Raw genomic sequence first — 20649 nt, forward strand, 5'->3', positions numbered from 1 at the left:
TATTATTTTGGCTAACTAGGCTAGGATTTGTTAGCAGAACACTAGATGCCTGTCTGATAAAGCAAACCACTTGTTTATCAAAGTCATCACTATAGAACTTTTGTTTTTGTTTCTCTTCATTTTTTCAGGATCCCAGTGAAAATCGATGAAGATGCACCCCCTGGCCCTTAGCAAATCCTGATTTCCCCTTTTCCAATTCATAAACAATTTGTTTCTCTATTTCACAATGAAATGCCAGTTGTTGAATACGCATCACCTCAAACCATTTCTAACTGAAATTTTCTCTTCTAAGTTAAATGTGAAAATTATTTATTTTCATTTGGATTTCCATAGATTGATTGTTAGGGTTATTTGCCCACATTTAAGCATATAAGTATCTACTATATGACACAGATGTAATTATATTCTGATCCTGGCTTTATTACCTAAAAGCTTATAACACTGAAAGAGGCTTCTCTGTGTTTCAGAAATAGTAATGATGATAGTACTGTACCTAATTGTAAGAGTGTCAAGGTTAAATGAGATAAATCAGGTAAAGTGCTTAGTAGAGCAACTATATACTATAAAATGCTAAAAGTTAACTATTCCTGTTACTGGTTTTCAGCAAGGGCACCAGGATGTGCCTGAGGTGTCTGACTGGTGGTGGTTGTCAGTCTGGATTGTAATGGAAGATTGTAATGGAAGCAAAATAGTATCAAATTGTTGCTAATGGGTTCAAAGAATTGATGCCTTTGAATATGTAGCTGTAATTTTTATGGACTTGGAAAAATTTAATTTTGCTCTTTTACAATACAGAATTAGTACTTTTCTAACTTTGGTTATACTGCAAAGCCATTACTAGCGCATGGCTAATGGAAAATTGCTGTTAATTGTAGAAGGTTTCCGTGCTACTCAGGCAGTGGTTTCAGTAAAAGCTGCATCTGTGGGAAGTCAGTAGCGAGAAGACTGTTCCTCTTTGGACTTTATCTACAGGAAATAGTGGCTTCAAGTGAAAGGAGAAAATATCTGATTAAATTTCTTTACCGTCATCATCTACTATAACTAAATGGCTGCCTGTGGGATAAATATAAGGAGAATTTCACTCATATTTCTAACCAAGTACCTGGAATGATTGATTATCTAATAATCAATTTATTTTGCCTTTGTCCATCAGATGACTATTTGGAGCTGGATTGTAATACACACTTTGCCTTTAGATTTTTTTCTTTTTTACCCTCAGTGCTATTATCCCTGAGTCTGACTGAACATAACTGGAACGGAGAGACTCTGCAAGTGAGAGATGGAGTGAGAGTCCTTCCGATTCTGTGGGTTACCTTTGAAGATCTTGTGACTTTGGAGCTTTGTGCTAAAGCTATCTGCTGGGAGGAACCCTGTGTTCACATCTTATTGGTTTGTAGACGGGTGGAAACCAGCCTCTTGTTCTCTGTCTGAGAATGGTAGCTACAGGCTGTCTTCTGATTTCTTTATTGAAGAATCAATTTGAAGATACTGATATTGAAGAATATCGATTTCTTTGGGAAATCAGAAAACTTATGACAGAGCACATAAGACAGTAAGACAACATCTTAGTGGAGCACAAATGAAGTTATGTTAAAAGTCTAAACAGTTCTAATTTCTTGATATGCAACTTAACATAGAGTTACAGTAGATCTCATTAAGATTGGGTCCTACCAGTTAAGCTGTTTTACCCGCACTTTAGCTTCTGCATGAGTAGTTGTAGAAATGTGGCTCTCCATTTATGATAAAACAGGCTACTGACTTAATTGCCCTTTGGCTCATTTTTCTACGTTATGAAGTTGTTTTCAGTTGAAGTTCAGCAATTTCACCTTAAGACACCCCATCTCCCAAAGTGTGATTTCAGATACTTGAAAACAGTCTGGCAGTACTAAAATAGCTCAGATCTTGGCCTGAGTGGTTGACCCCATTCTCTGCAGACCTACTTACCTTATCTTCAGCCATGTGGTTTCCTCAAGAAAAATTCAGAACTCATCAGCTGCATCTTCAATTAGAGGCATTTGATTCCTTCTCTAAGTTACAGGCAGTGCACTAGCTTTCTGGACAGTTCTTTAGAATTCTCTGCTTTCTTCTCATTGCTAAAGTGCATAGGTCATTCTTAAACCAGAAACTCAGGATTTTGAAATTATCTCTGTGTGGTTAAATCATCAGAAGCTAATACAACTTGAACTGTATTGTCTTGGATTATGTTATTCACTGGAGAAATGTACAAATCAGGTTTAACATCATGCCCTTGCATTTTATGGAACATAAATATGAAAAATACATATGCCATTTTTTGTGCTTTTGCTCAACTCTGATAGCAGACATTGAACTTTATGTTACCCATTTTTTGAGAAGATCCCCATTATAAATTCCATTTATTAATTCATTCCCCTAGCCAGAAAATACTTGCTCCTTCATATGGTTGCTTTTTATCAGCCTATGAGAAACGTGCAATTCAATATGATCTTTTTGGCTTTTTCTGCCACGAAGATCGGCATTGAATTTAAAGCTCAGGGAATGACCTAGTAAAGATTATTTCTTGGCTCCTTTCTTCTTTAATTCTTTCTTATATTTTATAACATTTTAAGTATACAGTTTTATCCTTATTTGGAATCAATCTTGGTCTCTCTTTCTCCCTTCCTCCCTCTCCTACTCTCTCTTTTCCCCACCCTGAAATAGCATATATAATATAATATATCTCTATCTATGTGTCTATCTCATCAGTTATTTCTGTTATTCTTAGCTTTAGCATATGTAGATGTTTTATCTTAGAGGACATGAGATGTTACATTTCAATCCGGATTTCAGTGATAAGTTATATTACAGTAGTACCTATTGTATTTTTCTTTTACCTTACATTAAGTCATCAGATCTGAGAGCAATTTTATTTTTTACTTTTGGTTGATGTCAATCTTTTGGCCACAAAAGAAGACATCATTGGTTGTTGCAATGCTGCCTTCCCTCCACCAATCACTTTTCTCCTACTGCATTTCAGCAAATCCTTCCCAACTGCATTTCTAACAGGCAGCCCAGCTAATTTCCCCATATTTTGTTTCAGCTCCCTTCTGTCTTATGTTGACACCCCACTCTTGTTTCCTTACAGCTCCATATGGCCTGGATCTGTGGAGAGTCCTGAAGCCAGCCATGGTTGATGGAAGAAGGCCAGTGCAGTTGATGTGGAAGGTGACTTGCTTATATATATATTTTTCTGTTTAAAAACCCTTGGCCTTGGGATGCCTGGGTGGCTCAGTGGTTAAGCGTCTGCCTTCAGCTCAGGGTGTGATCCTGGAGTCCTGGGATTGAGTCCCGTGTCGGGCTCCCTGCACAGAGCCTGGTTCTCCCTCTACGTCTCTGCCTCTCTCTCTCTCTCTGTCTCTCATGAATAAATAAATAAAATATTTAAAAAAACAAACTCTTGGCCTTTACACCTCTAAGAACTAATTCTTGAAATTTACCTCCTGAATTTCCTTCCCTCAAGGCTTTATAATGCCCCAAATCTTACTATGGTTTTTCCATTTCCGAAAGCCACATAGGTCATCTTATAGATGGCCTAAATGTGCATTATAGACCCTGTCTCCTCTCTTCTTTGGTCTTAAAAATTAACATTTAGGACAGGTACAAAGTTCAAATGCAGGCAGCACCTTGACCTTCTGGGAACACCCCCCCCCCCCCCACCCCTGCAACCTGCTGGCTACATTAGAAGGCAGTGTAAAATTGTATAGTACCCACCCCGACATGGGAGAAGAACACTGACTTGTGGTCAGCTCACGTCCTCATGTCATTGAAAACATATATTGTATATATGTCCCTTTGAGCACTGGTATAGTGGGGTACAAGGACAGAACAGGGGCCAAATGGTCCTTTCTAGGTTGGAGGCCTGGGATGGAGGAGCAAAGGAGAAGGTGGGGGCATCATGCAGAGAAAAGAAAAAGAGGTAGGATAAAGGACAGAAAAGGAGGGGAAGAAACAATAAACAGGAAAGGAAAGGGACAAATATGAGAAAAAAACAACCCAGCCAGGAGCCAGCAGATTAAAAACGGGAGAGTTTGGGAGAGGAGAAGAGAGGAAGGAGAGCAGCAAGATGTCAGAATTCTTTAGTAGTGTCCAGAGTTCTCAGGGGATACTCATCATATTATTTCACACTTGCTAAAGTCCAGGCAAGTTTAAAATCCTTCTGGAAATGGAGAAATCACCTGCTTTATAAAATGATATTCTATTTCCAATTATGTCCTCTACTTTCCCCACTCGCGTCAAACCCTAGGGCTATGGGACGCCCTCTGGTTGCAGAGGCAGCAGGCCAGGGAGCACACAAACAGGGACACTGGGAAACCTTTGAAAATCAAGATTGTGAGAATCCCAGATGTTGTGTTTTCTTTCTCAGTGATTAAGTGTGGAAACAAATCACTCAGTCAACATATTTTGGGAGAAGGAGAGCAAACAGTGGCACATATTCCATCTGTGGTCAGCCACAGAGTGTTGGGTCAAGTAGGCTAACATGTGAGGCTGGTGAAATGGACTTGAATACCTTCCTCTTTCTCCCCCTCACCTGGGGAGGTCTTTCTTTTTGCCTCAGTAAGAGATTTTTCTAAGAATTAAAGTTAGTTAAAAAGATTGGACCAAAACTGAATGGTGGTTATGATTGCGCAGGTCTGAGAATATACTAAAAAAAAAAAAAAAAAAAAAAAAATCCCTAATTGTATACTTTAAAATAGTGAATTTTATGGCATCTGAATTATATCTTAATAAAGCTGTTGTTTACAAAAGAGAATGCATTGTCCTAAGAGGTAAAAACCTCCCAGTCATTAGGAAGTTTCAGTCAATTCCTGAACTGGAAAGGCAAAGGGACAAAGTGACTTCTAAAGTCCTGTTTGACCTTACATTCATTCTATTCCATCTGTGTGTGTTATCAGTAACATAAAGTGAACAACTGGAAAGCCTTATAGTTCCTGGGAAATACTCAGTGTGCTGATCCCTAAGCAAAACATAAGGTTAGTAGGTTCAGGTTCAAGGCTGAAAAGAAGAGTTTGGCTTGGAGTCCCTGGGGTCACCTTAGGCTTCTCACCACAGATTTAGATTGACAGGGCAACCCTGAATATTTTAGGACTCTTAGCTGGGATTTCTGGTATGCCTGGTCCAGAGAAGCTAATTCCTTTCTCAAAGAAGGAGGCATGCTGCTTTTTATGCAGTAGCACAAGTACTTTTCAGCCCTTGGAAGCTTCTAGACAGGAGATGACCCAAGGCCAGAACAGAATTGGGATTCTTAGAGTGAATGACTCACATTTTTAGCTTATACTGTCCTATGCATGTGGGAGAAGGAAAAAAAAAGATAAGCATCAAAAGGTTATGAGGGTGACTTGCTTACATTGGCTTGGACATTCTCCTAGTTAAAACTGCCTCATGGAATTAGACTATTTATCAAATCTCTTTTGGCCCTTGAAGGGTTAATATCACAGCACAGATTGTACTGTTCATCCCAGAAGGGTGATAACCTAATTGTAGTTTAGCACCTAATAATTAACATTACCCCGCACCCCTCATCCTCACCATTTATCACTGTCTCAATGCTTGTCTTTTCTTGTTTCTGGCAACATGTTTTGTTTCCTTTGGGTTCAGAAAGCAACTGGAGCCCCAGTCCTGGAGAAGGCACTTGGCTACAACATATGGTACTTTCCAGAAAACAACACTAATCTCACAGAGACAGTGAACACCACTAACCAGACACATGAACTGTATCTGGGAGGCAAGACCTATTGGGTGTATGTGGTTTCTTATAATTCTCTTGGAGAATCTCCGGTGGCTACCCTGAGGATTCCAGCTCTTAATGAAAAGAGTAAGTACAGTGTAAACTTCTTACTTAGATGCCCTGTCCCAACTAGTTGGCCAGGAAGTCCACTCAAGGATGGCTATTTCCCTCAAGTCAAAATGCAAATGAAGTGGAAACCTTTTAGGTTATGGTGAGGAAACCAAAATCTTGTGGTAATTAATGAACTCATGAGATACAATTCCTTTAGAACAAAGCCTGTGTTAAAATCTGAGACTTCATAAAGTCATATGAGACAAAGTCATACACCTAGAAGTTTTACAAGCAGTTCATATTTGTTTTGGTCTGAGTGAGCCATATAAAACTGTCAGATAAATCATGTTTGTCCTCAGTGGCAGAAACTTCTCTTTTGAGCTCTCCTTCTCACAGTATTGACCATATCCCAGCCTTTGTCTGCTCACTCTTCTGTGTTCTTTTTTTTCCCTTTTCCATGTGACTACTCAGTTGGGAAAATTTCTGATGTTTGTACTTGTCAATTAAATGCTCATTATTGCACTGGGTGTTATGCTATATGTTGGCAAATTGAACTCCAATAAAAAAAATACAAAAAAACAAATAAAAATAAAACCATTCAATTTAATTGAAAAAAAAAATGCTCATTATACTTTTGGTTAAGCAGTTTTAAACATTTTACTGCTCCCAGGCAAACACATATTTTATATTGCATATTGGAATAAAATACCTTCTTTGATTCTTATTCAAGGAATTGCAGGCAAGGGATTTCTTCTTTCTTTTTGTCTATAAATCTTACTGTTTCTTATTCTATAGATTTTCTCATTTATTTTGTTTATTATCTATCTCTCTGTCAGTTGGATGTAACTTCCTGAGCACAGAGATTTTTGTCTGTTTTTCTTTTCCTCCTCTTTCTCTTTCTCATATCACTTCCCCCATCTGCAACACCTAGAACAGGCATAGAGCAGTTGGCATTGAAAAGGTACTCAGTAACTATTTGTTGAAACACATCATAGTTAGATAATGTACTCTCCAGTTTCTTACCTCTCTTTATATAGACGTAGACCTCTCTTTACATAGACCTAGACTGATTCAGTCCTTTGTATTATCAGCCCTAGACTTGTTTGTCTATACTCCCTTCTTTCTCTTCACCTCAGACTTAACCCATTTCTTCCCTTTTGCCTCATTTTAGAACTCCTATATACAGTTGACCCTTGAACAACATGGGTTTGAACTGAGTGAGTCCACTTAAATGTCAGTTATTTACAGTACAATACTGTAAATGTGTTTTCTCTTACAACTTTCTAAATAACATTTTATTTTCTCTAGCATACTTTATTGTAAAAATATAATATGTAATACATGTAACATACAAAATATGTGTTAATCCATTATTATTAGTAAGGCTTCCAGTCAATAGTAGGCTATTAGTAGTTAAGTTTTGGGGGTGTCAAAAGTTATACACAGGTTTTCAATTGTACATGGGGTTGGTGCTCCTAACCCCCATGTTGTTCAAGGGTCAGTTATATACAAAATCTGTGTTTTGAGCTACAGAAATCTAGATACCATTAAACTTGGGCAAGTTATCTAACGTCTCTAAACCTCAGCTACTTGTGAAATGGAACTATTATATAGTAACACCTCCTTCACAGAGCTGTTGTGAGGTTGAAATGAGAGTGTGTATTTAAAATAATTTGCCTAATTCTAATTATTACTATTTTCATTCCTTTTTAAAAAAGGATTTTATTTGTTTGTTTGTTTATTTGAAAGAGAGAGCGAGAGCGAGGGGGAGGCCGAGGAAGAGGGAGAGAGAATGTGAAACTGACTCTGTTGAGCACAGCCCAGTGCAGGGCTCATTCTCATAACTGCAAGATTATGGCCTAAGCCAAAACCAAGATTTGAATGCTCAATGGACTGAGTCACTCAGGCACCCCACTATTGTCATTCTTAATAAGATGTCTGATTGATTAAATTTTTATTAGAGAGGGATTATCAACTTAAAAAATACTACAAAATCTGATTTTAACTAAAATTAGGCTAAATTCCCATAGAGTTTTTAATTTTTCCCAATTCAGAAGGTACTTGCTTTGTGGCAGAAGCATCAGTGTGATCCTCAGTTATAATGGTCCCAGACCAGAAGTGGGCAAGTTACAGTTTATGGATGAAACCTAGCCTGACATCTGTTTTAGTAAATAAAGTTTTATTGAAACACAGCCACACCTGTTTGTTTACATTTTTTTATGTCTCCCTTTGTGCAACAGTGGCAGAGTTGAATAGTTGTGACAAAGACCATGTGTCCTATAAAACCTAAAATATTTACTATTTGGCTTCATACAGAGACTGTTTGAAGACTACTGTTTTAGACATATAAGAAAGTAATGCTTTACAGAACTTTGGTTAATAAGGTAGGTAGAGTCAACTAGAGAATAGTTATAATAATAATTATTATTATAACAATCACTAAGAACACTAAGTGTTCACTAAGAACAATCACTAAGTAAGTGTAATTATCATATACTGTCTATTAGTATATGTCACACATTGTGCTAAGATGACATAGGTTTATTTAATGTTAGCTGTGAAGTGGTCCATGAGGTAGATGCTATTAGAACCATTTCATAGATGATGAAGCTGAGATTCAGGAAAGCTTAGGAATCTGTCCATGACCACTCAGGTAGAATTCAAACCCAGGTCTGCAGGTTCCAAGCTTGTACAATATACTTTATTCAGAATCTTGGACTTGATGCTATTTGACACTGAACATATACCTCTGAAGGCCTCCATTTTTACCATCTTTAAAATAAGGGTTTGGAATAGATAGACCTTCAGATTCCTTCCAGCCTGAACCTCCTTTAAGTTTTAAAGGACCTTAGCCAGCAGGTGGCTCTGGAGTGATCTGAGGCAGGGCCCAGAAGAGCACAGCCACTGTGTGGTGGGGGATGAGAGGTGGTCAGGATTCTTGGGGCAGAGCTGAGGGTAGGCTCAGACAGCTAAGGTGAGGCACTGAAGCACCCAGGGCTGTCCTTGATGGTCCACAGTGACTGCCTTCATGTAAACCACAAGAACTTCAAGGTGTTAGCAGTCAAAGCTCCTCCCTCTTTCAGGAAGAATATGGATTTTTCTACTGCACCTGGGGGTATGTTGTATTTGGAGAAATTGTTTAGAATGTTCTCTTTTTAAAGATTTTATTTATTTATTCATGAGAGACAGAGAGAGAGGCAGAAACATAGGCAGAGGGAGAAGCAGGCTCCCTGCAGGGAGCATGATGTGGAACTCCATCCCAGGACCCCAGGATCATGACCTGAGCCAAAGGCAAGTGCCCAACTGCTGAGCCACCCAGGCATCCCAAAATACTCTTGTTGAATAATAGAAGGATTCAGGAGTTACTTTACATAAAGTGGAGTGATGATTTGGAAACTTCTCTTTCAGCACCCTTGACACAGTTATGGCTTAATTGAGCCTTTTCCACACCTCCCATGGCCTAGAGACTGGGCTAGTCCCTTCATTCCTGCAGCATGTTTGGCTCTTTCAACCTGACTCCTGATCCTCAGACAGCTAGTGTTGGTAAAGTAAAGGAGTGTGGGCTTAGGAACCAACACTCACTCCTGTGTTCAGGTCAGGATTTGTGTGCAAGAAATTATTACGAAAGTGCCTCCAGGGAGTCCAGAAGAGGATGTAAAGGAAACAAGGCCGGGGAAGGGGAGTTGGCCAAGCCAAATGTGCTATGTGATTTTCCCAGGGCTGCTGTAACAATGTACCATAGACTGAGTGGTTTCTCAACAGAAATTTATTGTCTCATTGTTTGGAGGCTAGAAGTCTAAGGTACTGGTAGGGCCGTGGCCCAAGGGAGGATCCTTCCTTCCTTCTTCCAGCTTTTGACAGCCATAGGCTTAGGCTTCGACAGTATAACTTCAGTCTCTGCTTTGATCTTCACAGGGCCATCTTCCTATGTCTTTCGGTCTCTGTGTTCACATTCCACTTTGGAGGACACCAGTCCTATTGGGTTAACTACTGACATCTGCAACAACCTGATTTCCTGATAAGCTTAAATTCTGCAGTACTGAGGATATCTTTTTTTTTTTGTGAGGGACACAGTTCAACCCATAATGGGTACAATCTGTAATAAAAATCTTAGGGAGGGTGGTTCCAGCATGACCTGCAAGGGGACTCTGGAGTGTGGAGTTACATCACACAGTTCTTCCAACCAAAGAGAACACACAAAAACAGTCAGAAGGAATTGAGAAGATCAGGGAGCATGAACAACACCTGCTACAGGAGGCTAGGGAGGGTTCCAGAAGCCTTTTAGTCTGACTGGAATGGTAACTAAGGATACTTAGAGGTTATGAGCAGATGTAGGGGTGATAGAAGCTCTAGGGATCACGTGGGGTTGATACCCTGGCCCCCGCCCCTCCTCCACCTCACATTTCCTTTATGCCTCAGGTGCATTTCCTGACCCTTTCAGGCTGACAAATTACCTGGCCTTGTTCTTGGGACTAGCAGTTGGAGTGTCTCATAAAGGCCCAGTTTGGGAAAAGATTCATAAAGTGTAGCCTTCAAGAATAGAAGCTTCAAAATACGCACACAGCTATTGAGGCATGTTGCCTAGCAATAGCAGGATTCAGCACTCCTAGACCCCTCCCAAATTCCTATACTTGGCCTAGGCTTCTAGCTTCAGAAGCTCTCTGATTTGTTTTTGTTTTTGTTTTTGAAAGACACTGTCTACTGTCTTTATCCAGGACTATCTTTAATGTTCATTGAAGTATACTTTCTGTTAATTCCAAGTTTGAAGCCTTAGGCATGTGGCAAGGAGCAGAGAAAAGGGGAGAGTGGCATCCTGTGATCTTCTGGGCCCCACCCCTTTGTGCCATGCTTCCGTACCACACTGCCCTCCAGTAGTTCTCCTCAATTTTGCTTATTTAGAACATTTTTAGTAAGATAGCTCTCTGGGCAGCACCTGGGTGGCTCAATTGGTTAGGCATCTGCCTTCAGCTCAGGTCATGATCCCGGAATCCTGGAATTGAGCCCTGCATCAGGCTTCCTGCTCAGTGAGGAGTCTGCTTCTCCCTCTCTCTCTGCCTCTCCCCCTGCTTTGCTCTCTCTTGCTCATTCTGCTCTCTCTCTCTCTCAAACAAATAAAAAAATCTTAAAAAGATAGTTCTCTGATTCTAATTAAATCCTAGGTATTGTATTTAAACCCCCATGTTCAAATTTCTAGTAAAGGAGTCCTTGTTGCCCGTTTCCAGACATGAGGGTTTTTTTTTTTTTTTTTTTGTTATGCTTGTAGAAAATGTTGTCATTTGCATATCAGTCCATACCTAGGTGCTTTGGAGAGTGTGTATGCATCTTTCTGGTACAGATACAATTCTTACCACGTTGGGGATAGGAATCCATAGCCAGGTTGTGTGGGGCCAGCCTAGACAGTCAAAATTTGAAGCCACCTCCCAGGTATGACTGTAGGGACACCATCTCCCAGTTCCCAGACGTAGAATTACTGATACCTGAAATTTTGTGAAGATTCACTCCTTGTTTCAGACTTGCTTCCTTTTACTTGCACTGACATATGTGGAAGGGAAGTCTTGTGAGTCTAGTGAGATCCTTTCTTGGAAACAGGTAAATTGTGGGGATATAAGGAAAGATTAAGAAGGTAATTAATCATCAAAGGTGAGGCGCAAGGAAAAGTGATACAATACAAAGGATGGAAACAGCACCATAAGGGAGACTGCACTGGAGATCTTGAACTTTGACCTTCTTTGATTTGGGCAGTGAATGGATGCCAGTGTGGTTATTGCATTTGGAGAATGAGTTGAGCAGCTTTCTCTTTTCTTTTTTCCTTCCCTTAGCATTTCAGTGCATTGAGGCCATGCAGGCCTGCCTCACTCAGGACCAGCTGGTGGTGGAATGGCAAAGCTCTGCTCCAGAGGTGGACACATGGATGGTTGAGTGGTTCCCAGATGTGGACTCAGAGCCCTCCAGTTTTTCCTGGGAATCTGTGTCTCAGGCCAGGAACTGGACAATCCAGAAAGGTAGCCATTGTGGATCCCATAGTCTCCCTGTGTATAGGATTCGGTTTCATTTCCATTAGTTTTAAAGTCTTTAACTTTGACTTCAAAGGTGTAGATGTGGTTAATAGTGTTTGGCACAATGAGTGCAAGCTTAGTGAAGTGACATACTTCTTGGCATTTCCCTTAGGCTGGGTTGGGAAGCCATGGGTATCAGACCAGGTATTTGTCCCATTTCCAGGTGGAAACCACCATCAGAGAGTCCTTCCTGGATTCTTGATCATATAGATAACACTAGAGTTTGTATCCCACCTGTTCTGTCCAGGCTACCCTTTTAGTTGTGGTTTCCTGTTTAAGATCTATGTCCCTTCTCCAGGAAATAGCCTTCTTTTTCAAAAAAGTCCCTGCTCCTTGAAAGACAGATGAGTGAGGCTTCACCCTCCCAATCCTGTCAGCCCAACCATTTCTTAATACTTGATAGCATCTATATAAAGAGTTACACTCTTGCAGAGATTCAGGCAGACAGAGGAGCTGGAATTCATGGTATCTGAGTTCTCAGGGTGACATGTTGTTAACAGAAGGATTACATTTTATTCTGCTGTGCTTCCAAATCGTGTAACAAAATCCACGATGGAAGAGGGACTGGATCTCTTACGTTTCCCTTCCTTGATGGCTCTGTCATCTCATCAGAGTGGCACAGACTTAATTCTAAGAATTAATTTTAAAAGCTTAGAACTGGAATAGGCATTGGAGACCATCCAACCTAATCTCTTTATTTTCCAAATGTGGTACCTGTAGAGAAATAGAGTATCTTCCCTAAGTCATAGCTGTAACTGGGTCTAGTGGTTCTTCTCCTTTGCCAGGCTCTGAGCTTAAGACTTGTTCTCTCTCTCTCTCTCTCTCTTACAGATGAATTAAAACCCTTATGGTGCTATAACATCTCTGTGTATCCAGTGTTGCGAGACCGAGTGGGTCAGCCATATTCCACCCAGGCTTACGTCCAAGAAGGCAGTATGTATGGAAAAGCCATGTGGAGCGAGTAAACACTGGGGCCTGTCAAACATCCAGATGAGGCTATGAATGTCTGTAGCCCATTCACAGTTGCCTCAGTGCTTAGCTGTGCTGCACCTTCAGCTTGTAAACTACATATTCTTGACACAGTGTGGGCAGGCTGTAGGTTCACTGAATTTCAAAGCTGGGGTAGAAGTTAAAGACCATCAAGTCCAAGTCCCTCATTTTACAAATGGAATATCAAGGCTCAGAGAGGTGAGATAGTTTGCCCAGCCTCACAAAGGAACTTTGTGCAAATAGCCCTATAAGCAGAAATAACGTTTATTTAAGACCAAGTTAGGGACTTTACAGATTTAAATCATAAGTCGGAGATGCTAAAAAATTTTTTTAATTGTGCGGCAGTAATCAAGGTTTGTACTGATGAACTGCTCACGCTTTATTTTTATCTTTTAGTAGTTAACTTTTTCCAGATTCAATGTGAGAAAATAAATCCTGTCACTCAGATGTAACCCATGGGGACATGTCCTTCAGCTATATTTGATAATAGTGATTAGTGATATGAATGAAAGCTGAATGCCAACTGACAGTGAGGGCTCTGCAAGAAAGTACTTTTTTGTAGGCCTTTAATAGTGCTTTTATTCTGTTCAAGATGGATACTGCCAGAAAACTGTGTTCCCAAACAAGGTGATACATCGTGTCCCTACTCTGCCCCTATCTTCCACCTCTGGCACCGGTTTTGCTTTGAGTACTAGCCACAACCTTTGTGGAGAAAGGATCTACTCAGCTGTGATTCAGTGTTTATTGGTTTTCTCCCTGTCCTGTAAAGTTCCATCAGCAGGTCCTGTGACCCAGGCAGACAGCATTGGTGTGAAGACAGTCACAATCACATGGAAAGAGATTCCCAAGAGTAAGAGAAATGGTTTTATCAAAAACTACACCATATTTTACCAAGCTGAAGATGGAAAGGAATTTTGTAAGTGTGCTTGTAGACAAGTCGGAAAACCTCCAAATCCCAAGTAGATGCTATGGATACACCTGCCATAAGGGCTGGTGCTCTACAGTCTGCATCAGTCACTTCGCTTCTTTGACTCTCTCTGATAATGAGACCAAGAGCACCTACCTCTTGAGTTCTTTTGGAGTCAAATGAGAGTGAAGTGATAGTATTTAAGCATCCTGTAGGAACCACAGGAGTTGATACAGTTTGTCTTTGTTAGGCTGTAAACAAGTTGGCCTCCTGGGAGCTTCCCAATCATTAATGCAGAGTGGGGTTATCCTGGATTAAAGAGTAGAGTGGTGGCACTTACCTCAGTGCAGGACCCATTATCCTGACTCCTGCTGCCCACTGCTAAGTCATACTTTTGTCTTGATCCACAATAACTACTCACATCCTAAATTCTGGACAAGGCTTGGATTCCTATTTAGGCTAACATTTTGTTGTTGTTGCTGTTGTTATGGTAAAATACATATAACAAAATTTACCACTTGAAACATTTGAAAGTGTATAATTTAGTGGCATTAAGTGTATCAGGAATGTTTTGTGACCATCATCTCTATCTGTTTCCACCCCGAATAGAAACCCCATACCTATTCATCAATCACTTCTCATTGTCTTCTTCCCACAGTCCCTGGAAACCACACAATTGCTATTTGTCTTTTTGGTTTTACCTAATTCTGGCTATCTCCAATAAATGGAATCATACAATCTAAGGCTTTTTGCATCTGGCATCATGTTTTCAGAGTTTATCCATCATGTAGATTGTATTAGTATCTCATTCCTTTTTATTGCTGAAGAATATTCTATTATTCTACATTTTCATTCATCAGTTGATGGGCATTTGGGTTGTTTGCACTTTTTGGCTACTGTAATTAGTACTGCTATGAACATCAGTGTGCAAATACTGTTTGAATCTCTGCTTTTAATTCTTTGGGGCATATGCCTATGAGTAGAATTGCTGGTCATATGATAATTCTAGTTTAACTTTTTGAGAAGCTACCCAACTATTTTCCATAGTGGCTGCCCCATGTTACATGCCTACCAGCAATGGATGAGAGTTATAATTCCTCAACATTCTTACCAACACTTATTATCTGTTAAAAAAGTTATTATGGCTATTCTAGTGGGTATGAAATGGTTTATCAGTGTGGATGGTTTGTTTTGTATTTCCTTAATAACTAATGATGTTGAGCATCTTTGCATGTGCTTATTGGCTATTTGTATATCTTCTTTGAAAAAATCTTTTCAATTTCTTTGCCCTTTTTACAATTTGGATTGTCTTTTCAGTTGTTGAGTCATAAGAATTTTTTAAATATATATTCTGGATAGAAGTTCCATATAATATACATGATTTGTAAATATTTTTTCTCATTCTGTGGTTTGTCGTTTCACTCTCTTGATATGTCTCTTGAATGTCTTTTTTTTTTTTAAAGATTTTATATACTTATTCATGAGAGACACACAGGCACAGAGGCAGAGACACAGAGGGAGAGTCAGGCTCCTCGCAGGGAGCCTGATGTGGGACTTGATCCCCAGGCCCAGGATCATGCCCTGAGTCAAAGGCAAATGCTCAACTGCTGAGCCACCCGGGCATCCCTCTTGATAATGTCTTTTGATGCACAAAACCTTTTAATTTTGGTGAAGTCCAGATTAATCTATTTTCTTTTGTTACTTATGTATTTGGCATCATATAGAAACCACTGCCAAATTCAAGGCCACCATTTACCCTATGTTGACTTTTAAGAGTTTTATAGTGGTAGCTTTTATGTTTAGGTCTTTGGTATATGTTTATAGAGTAATTTTAAGCAGAACATGGATAGAGAGATTGGGATATGTGATGGACTGGCTTGGGAGTACAGGTTCCATTACTCTTATTTTACTGTTCTAAAGCACAGTTTTTACTTGGGCTTGGCTATTGTATTTGACTTCTATATTTTTCCTTTAGCCAAGACAGTCAATTCCAACATCCTGCAGTACAGACTGGAGTCCCTGACACGAAGAACCTCTTATAGTCTCCAAGTCATGGCCAGCACCAATGCTGGGGGAACTAATGGCACCAAGATAAACTTCAAGACATTATCCATTAGTGAGTATTTCCTTTACACCTTGGCTAGGTCTTCCTGGCATTTCCATTAGGCCAGTTAAAGATGATATTTGCCAAAGGCAGGGGGAAGCCTAACATAGAGGAAGTATATAAGTGAGAAGAACCATCTGCCCTCTGGCTCATTGACCTTTCTGGAAGGCATATGGGTGAGGAGAGAGCAGGCACACTGAGAAGTGATTTTGAAAAGACAGGTCCTTTTGCTCCTTCTTCATGGATACTACCATGTCCTCTTGAGGAGAGGGGATCAAATTAATTCCAACTTCACTCTCAGTCCAAACCAGCCCCTGCTTCACAGCTGTCCCCAAGGTCATAGTCACCAGTTTCTGTGTGTCAGAGGTTACTGCACAGTGGGGCCTTGGAGGGAAAGCCTTGGTTGAACAAGCACTGTTGTCCCACAGGAAGGAACTTAACCTCCATCACTTGTGAAGATTTTTGAGCAAAAAAAGTACATACTATGTTCTACTTACCAGCTTTTACATGAAAAAATAGAAATAAAAATTTAGTAAATAACAAAATATGAAATATAATATAGTGTTATAGGATGGTTATGGGAAATAATCAAGAAGAAAAGAAGAATGAGAAGAGAGATGAAGAGAGAAAGAAGGGGAATGAGAGAAACAGAAATATGTTAATTTTTTCAAGTCTTTGAGGGGCAGAGGTTTGGTGTTAAGCATATACTAGAACTGTTTTAAGAACTATTTATATTAAAAGTGAAGAGACATTGCCAATTTTTGCAGTAAAAACTGAAAATAATCTGGTTTAAGTTCTTTCTCTCTCTCTTTTTTAAAGAGAAAGTGTAGGTGGAGGGTGGGGAAGAGCAGAGAGAGACAGAGAGAGAGGGAGAAAGAGAATCTTAAGCAGGCTCCATGCTCAGCATGGAGCCCGACGTGGGGCTTAGCTTCATGACCCTGAGATCATGACCTGACCGGAAATCAAGACACCCATCCCACTGAGCCATCCAGGTACCCGTGGTTCAAGTACTTTGGAAAGCCTCTTACTCAACATATTTTCAAAAGAAAAATATCTTTAAGGTTCTGGAAACTATAAGTATAGTATGTGTATTTACACAGAAAACATGTTCTGTCTTTAAGGACTAATACTGCCTTTTCGGAGTTCTTTTTGATATTATTCTTTAGAATCTTTTAAAATCATACTGTATTTTCATAGCACTAGGCACAGATTACATTATCTGCTAGAATTTTCTCCATGGGTCAAATTTAGGCAAGAGCCTACCTTGGAGCCTCAATATTTCTTACACTTGTCTGCAGATTGCAGATCTCTCTGCTCCTATCTTTATTCCTCTGCAGTCTATTCTCCACACGGCAGTCAGAGTTTAAAACTCTAGCCTTCTGCTTGAAACCCACCAGTAGCTTCTGTTGGGTTTTAAATAAAATGCAAATACCTACCCATAGCCTTCAGGATCCTTCATGAGCTTTGGTTTATTGAACTCACCTCCTACTGCTTTCTGCTTCCATCTGTGCTCTCTGACTTCTTCCTGCTTCAAGGCTTTTGCATCTGCTTTTCCTTCTGTCAGGAATCCTTTCTCCATATTTTTGCATGAGTGGTTTCTTTTTATTATTAACATTAGCTCAAATTTCACCTCTCAGAGAAATCTTCCTTTGCCAATATGGAAAGTTACTAACTGTCCTTCCACATTACATTTGATCATCCTGTTATATTTGAAATAACCTTTTTTTATTGTCTGACTCCTTGTACCAGAATGTAGAGTAGGGATCTTGTATTTCTTGCTTATTGCTGTTTGTTTTATTACCCAGAATAGTGGTTGATAAATGGTAAGTGCTCAGTAAATATGTACTAAATGAACAAGTTGGAGAATAAACTTGGTATTATTCAGGCAGAAGAGAACTGGATGAGGAGCCACAAATACCATGTTTCTTTTTATAAATAAATTTTAATTGAACTGAAAACTCCTAAGCAATGTGTTGCTGAAACTACTGGAAGAAAAAAGATTAATTTTTGTCAAGAAAGTGAGGAGGCCATCCTTTTACTGACTTTTGTTCTCCTATTCCCAAAGGTGTCCTTGAGATTTTCTTCATAACTTCTTTGGTTGGAGGTGGCTTTCTCATTCTCATCATGTTGACAGTGGCATATGGTCTCAAAAAACCCAAGTGAGTTTATAGGCAACAGCACATACCCTCAAAATCAGGGATCGAAAGGGGTGGGAGATGTCATAAGTGGAGAGGGTACTCTGTTATTAAGAGGGTATTGATTCATTTATTAATCTGGTACATATATACTGAGTTTATTATATTGCCATAGCCTGCTTATCAGAATTCTGACCAAACAAGATGACTTTCACTTCTCGCAGCCCCATGCAGCAGGCTTACGCCAGGGGATTACCAGCTGCCCCATAGGCTTTATCTTCTGTATCTGGCATCTGAAACTAAAGTTAGGGAGAAGGTCCTTTCTCCCAGTGTCTGGCAGCAGCAAGAGGCCTTAGGCCACTAGCTGCTTTTCTGGGTAGAGAGGGAACATACCCATGGAATTAGAGCACTGGCCAGTACTATGCCCAGCATAGACTTGCTCCTTGCTCGTGGTGCAGTGTTGGAGGCCTGGCTGCAAGGACATTTGTCCTGCCTGCCCTGGCCACTGTGGAAAAGGAAGCTCATCTTCAGAGTCTTGTGCTTTCTCTCCCCAGAGAGCCTCATGCTATCCTGCTGGTCAAGGGCTCCCTCCCCAGTAGACCTCTCTCTCCAGAACTGCATAGTTCTGGGCCTACTCTGCCACACAGCTGTGCTTGGTTATAGTTAAAGGAATGTCAACCTTATTTCCCAACTATAGGTAGAAACCAAGTGACCAACCAAACTCTTGTTTGGCTGACAAACTCCCAGGTGATGCTGCTGCTGGTTGAAGCCACACTTTGAGAATCACTGCACTAAAGTGTGGGTATTGTATCAGGCTTCGAGTGGTACTCTTCCTGGAGAACACATCTCAAAGACATGGTTCCGTGATGGTGTGATTTCCAGCATCAGGACCAGTGGTAGAGATGCAGGGGCAGGGGAAGGTAGAAAAGGTGTCTTTCCATCACATCCCATTGATGACTTGCAGTTTCACTCCCCAGACTATGTGTTCTCAGTTTCTGTCAGGAGGTCAGAAGCCTGCCATTGTTTAACAGGGAGCCATACAATTCCCCGGAGCAAAGCTTCCCTCTTCTAGCATAGCCAGGCAGTGTAAGTAACATACTTCTTGAATTCGCTTCATATTTTAAAATCTCATTTCTTATTAGCAAATTGAAGCACTTATGCTGGCCTGATGTCCCCAACCCTGCTGAAAGCAGTATAGCCACATGGCGTGGAGATGATTTCAAGGTAAATGCATCTGTTTTTGTTAAGGAAATCATTGAGCAGGCTGGTTGCAGAAGACAAGGAAGGGCGATGGAGGTGGGGAGGAGTCAGTCCAGGGCTGAGATTTGTACAGGGTTCACATAAACAGAACTTGAGGTATGGCTGGCATGACAGGTGGAACCAGCCTTCCTGAATCCACTTTGGCCTTAGTCCTCTTGGACGAGCAGAAAGGACTTCACTAGGCTCAGAGGACCTAGTGTGTGCTGGGGATGGAGCTGGTCTACTGGGGATGGTACTGAAGGACACTGGCCCTACCCTGAAGGACCTGACTGCCTAATTGGGGAGCAAAAGAAAGCCTGGCTATAAGATTCAAGACTATTTAAAAAGCAGTCAAGAGCAAGCTAATCTAAAGACCACCAGAAACTGTTAGGGAATGTTGACATATGAAGCTGTCCAAAGGCTCACAAGGCTGCCTCCAGTTTTCCCCAGTTTGGAGGAGTTACAGCCAGATTTTAACTGGCAATCGGGTTTTTTAGTGAGTTATCCATAAGTAGAAAACTTCCTTTCTTATAAGTTTAAATTGAAAACTGTTTTGGAATTTTTAAGGTATAATTTCTTAGTAAAAATAAGCCCTTTCAAATATAACCATTAATTTAATTATTGAAAAGTCTTTCAATAATTATATTATATTATATAATATATTAATTATATTATATATATTAATTATATTATAATTATATAATTTATAGTATTTCTTTTATTTTTAAAAAAATTTCATTTATTTATTCCTGAGAGACAGAGAGAGAGAGGCAGAGACACAGGCAAAGGGAGAAGTAGGTTCCCTCTGGGAGCCTGGTATGGACTCAATCCCAGGACCCTGGGATCATGACCTGAGCCGAAGGCAGACGCTCAACCACTGAGCCATTCAGGTGCCCCTGTTTCTAGTACTTCTTGATGCAGGAATTTTTAGTATTAGCGCTTGTTTCAACTCAGAAATATTTTCTAAACATGGACATTTTAATTTATCTTAATATTTGTTATTTGTTTTCTTCTCTCCTTTATCATCTGTGTGTTACTCTATTTGCTACTTATTAAAAGTCGTGAAGAGAGTAAGTGAATTTATAGGTAATATTGTCTGATGTTTAAAATGCTTTTTTGTATAATATAGGGCTGACTTCCATAGCAAGCACTTATTAATCACTCACTGAATGCCAAGCATTGAGTTAGGCTCTGGGGACACAAAGATGACAAAGACACTGCCCCTGCCCACCTTTGATTTTCTGGTAATGTTGGGTAAGGTCACTTGTCTTCATGATTATAATTTTTCATCTGTAAGAATTCTAATTTTGATGCTCCCATCTCAACTAGAGTTTTGTGAGCTTATGATTGTGTAGAAAATATCCTTGAGCTCTCTAGAAGAAAAAAGTTGTTTGAATATCATATGCTGTTTCTCAGGAGATGGG

The 20649-nt window shown here is 40.0% G+C and overlaps 1 protein-coding gene across 6 annotated transcripts in view; it reads left to right on the forward strand.

The window, feature by feature from the left end:
* Nucleotides 1-20649, forward strand: part of IL31RA (interleukin 31 receptor A) — an 84981-nt gene that overhangs the window by 57774 nt on the left and 6558 nt on the right. For all 6 annotated transcript variants that reach the window (XM_072826429.1, XM_072826427.1, XM_072826426.1 and 3 more), the window contains 8 exons: nucleotides 3104-3183; nucleotides 5614-5830; nucleotides 11614-11796; nucleotides 12682-12783; nucleotides 13610-13756; nucleotides 15723-15863; nucleotides 17917-18010; nucleotides 19129-19210. In XM_072826429.1, coding sequence (XP_072682530.1) covers nucleotides 3104-3183; nucleotides 5614-5830; nucleotides 11614-11796; nucleotides 12682-12783; nucleotides 13610-13756; nucleotides 15723-15863; nucleotides 17917-18010; nucleotides 19129-19210 — 1046 coding nt within the window. The remainder of the gene's footprint in view (nucleotides 1-3103; nucleotides 3184-5613; nucleotides 5831-11613; nucleotides 11797-12681; nucleotides 12784-13609; nucleotides 13757-15722; nucleotides 15864-17916; nucleotides 18011-19128; nucleotides 19211-20649) is intronic.

The sequence above is a fragment of the Canis lupus genome, chromosome 5 (genome assembly GCF_048164855.1).
Source record: "Canis lupus baileyi chromosome 5, mCanLup2.hap1, whole genome shotgun sequence".
Classification (NCBI taxonomy): domain Eukaryota; kingdom Metazoa; phylum Chordata; class Mammalia; order Carnivora; family Canidae; genus Canis; species Canis lupus.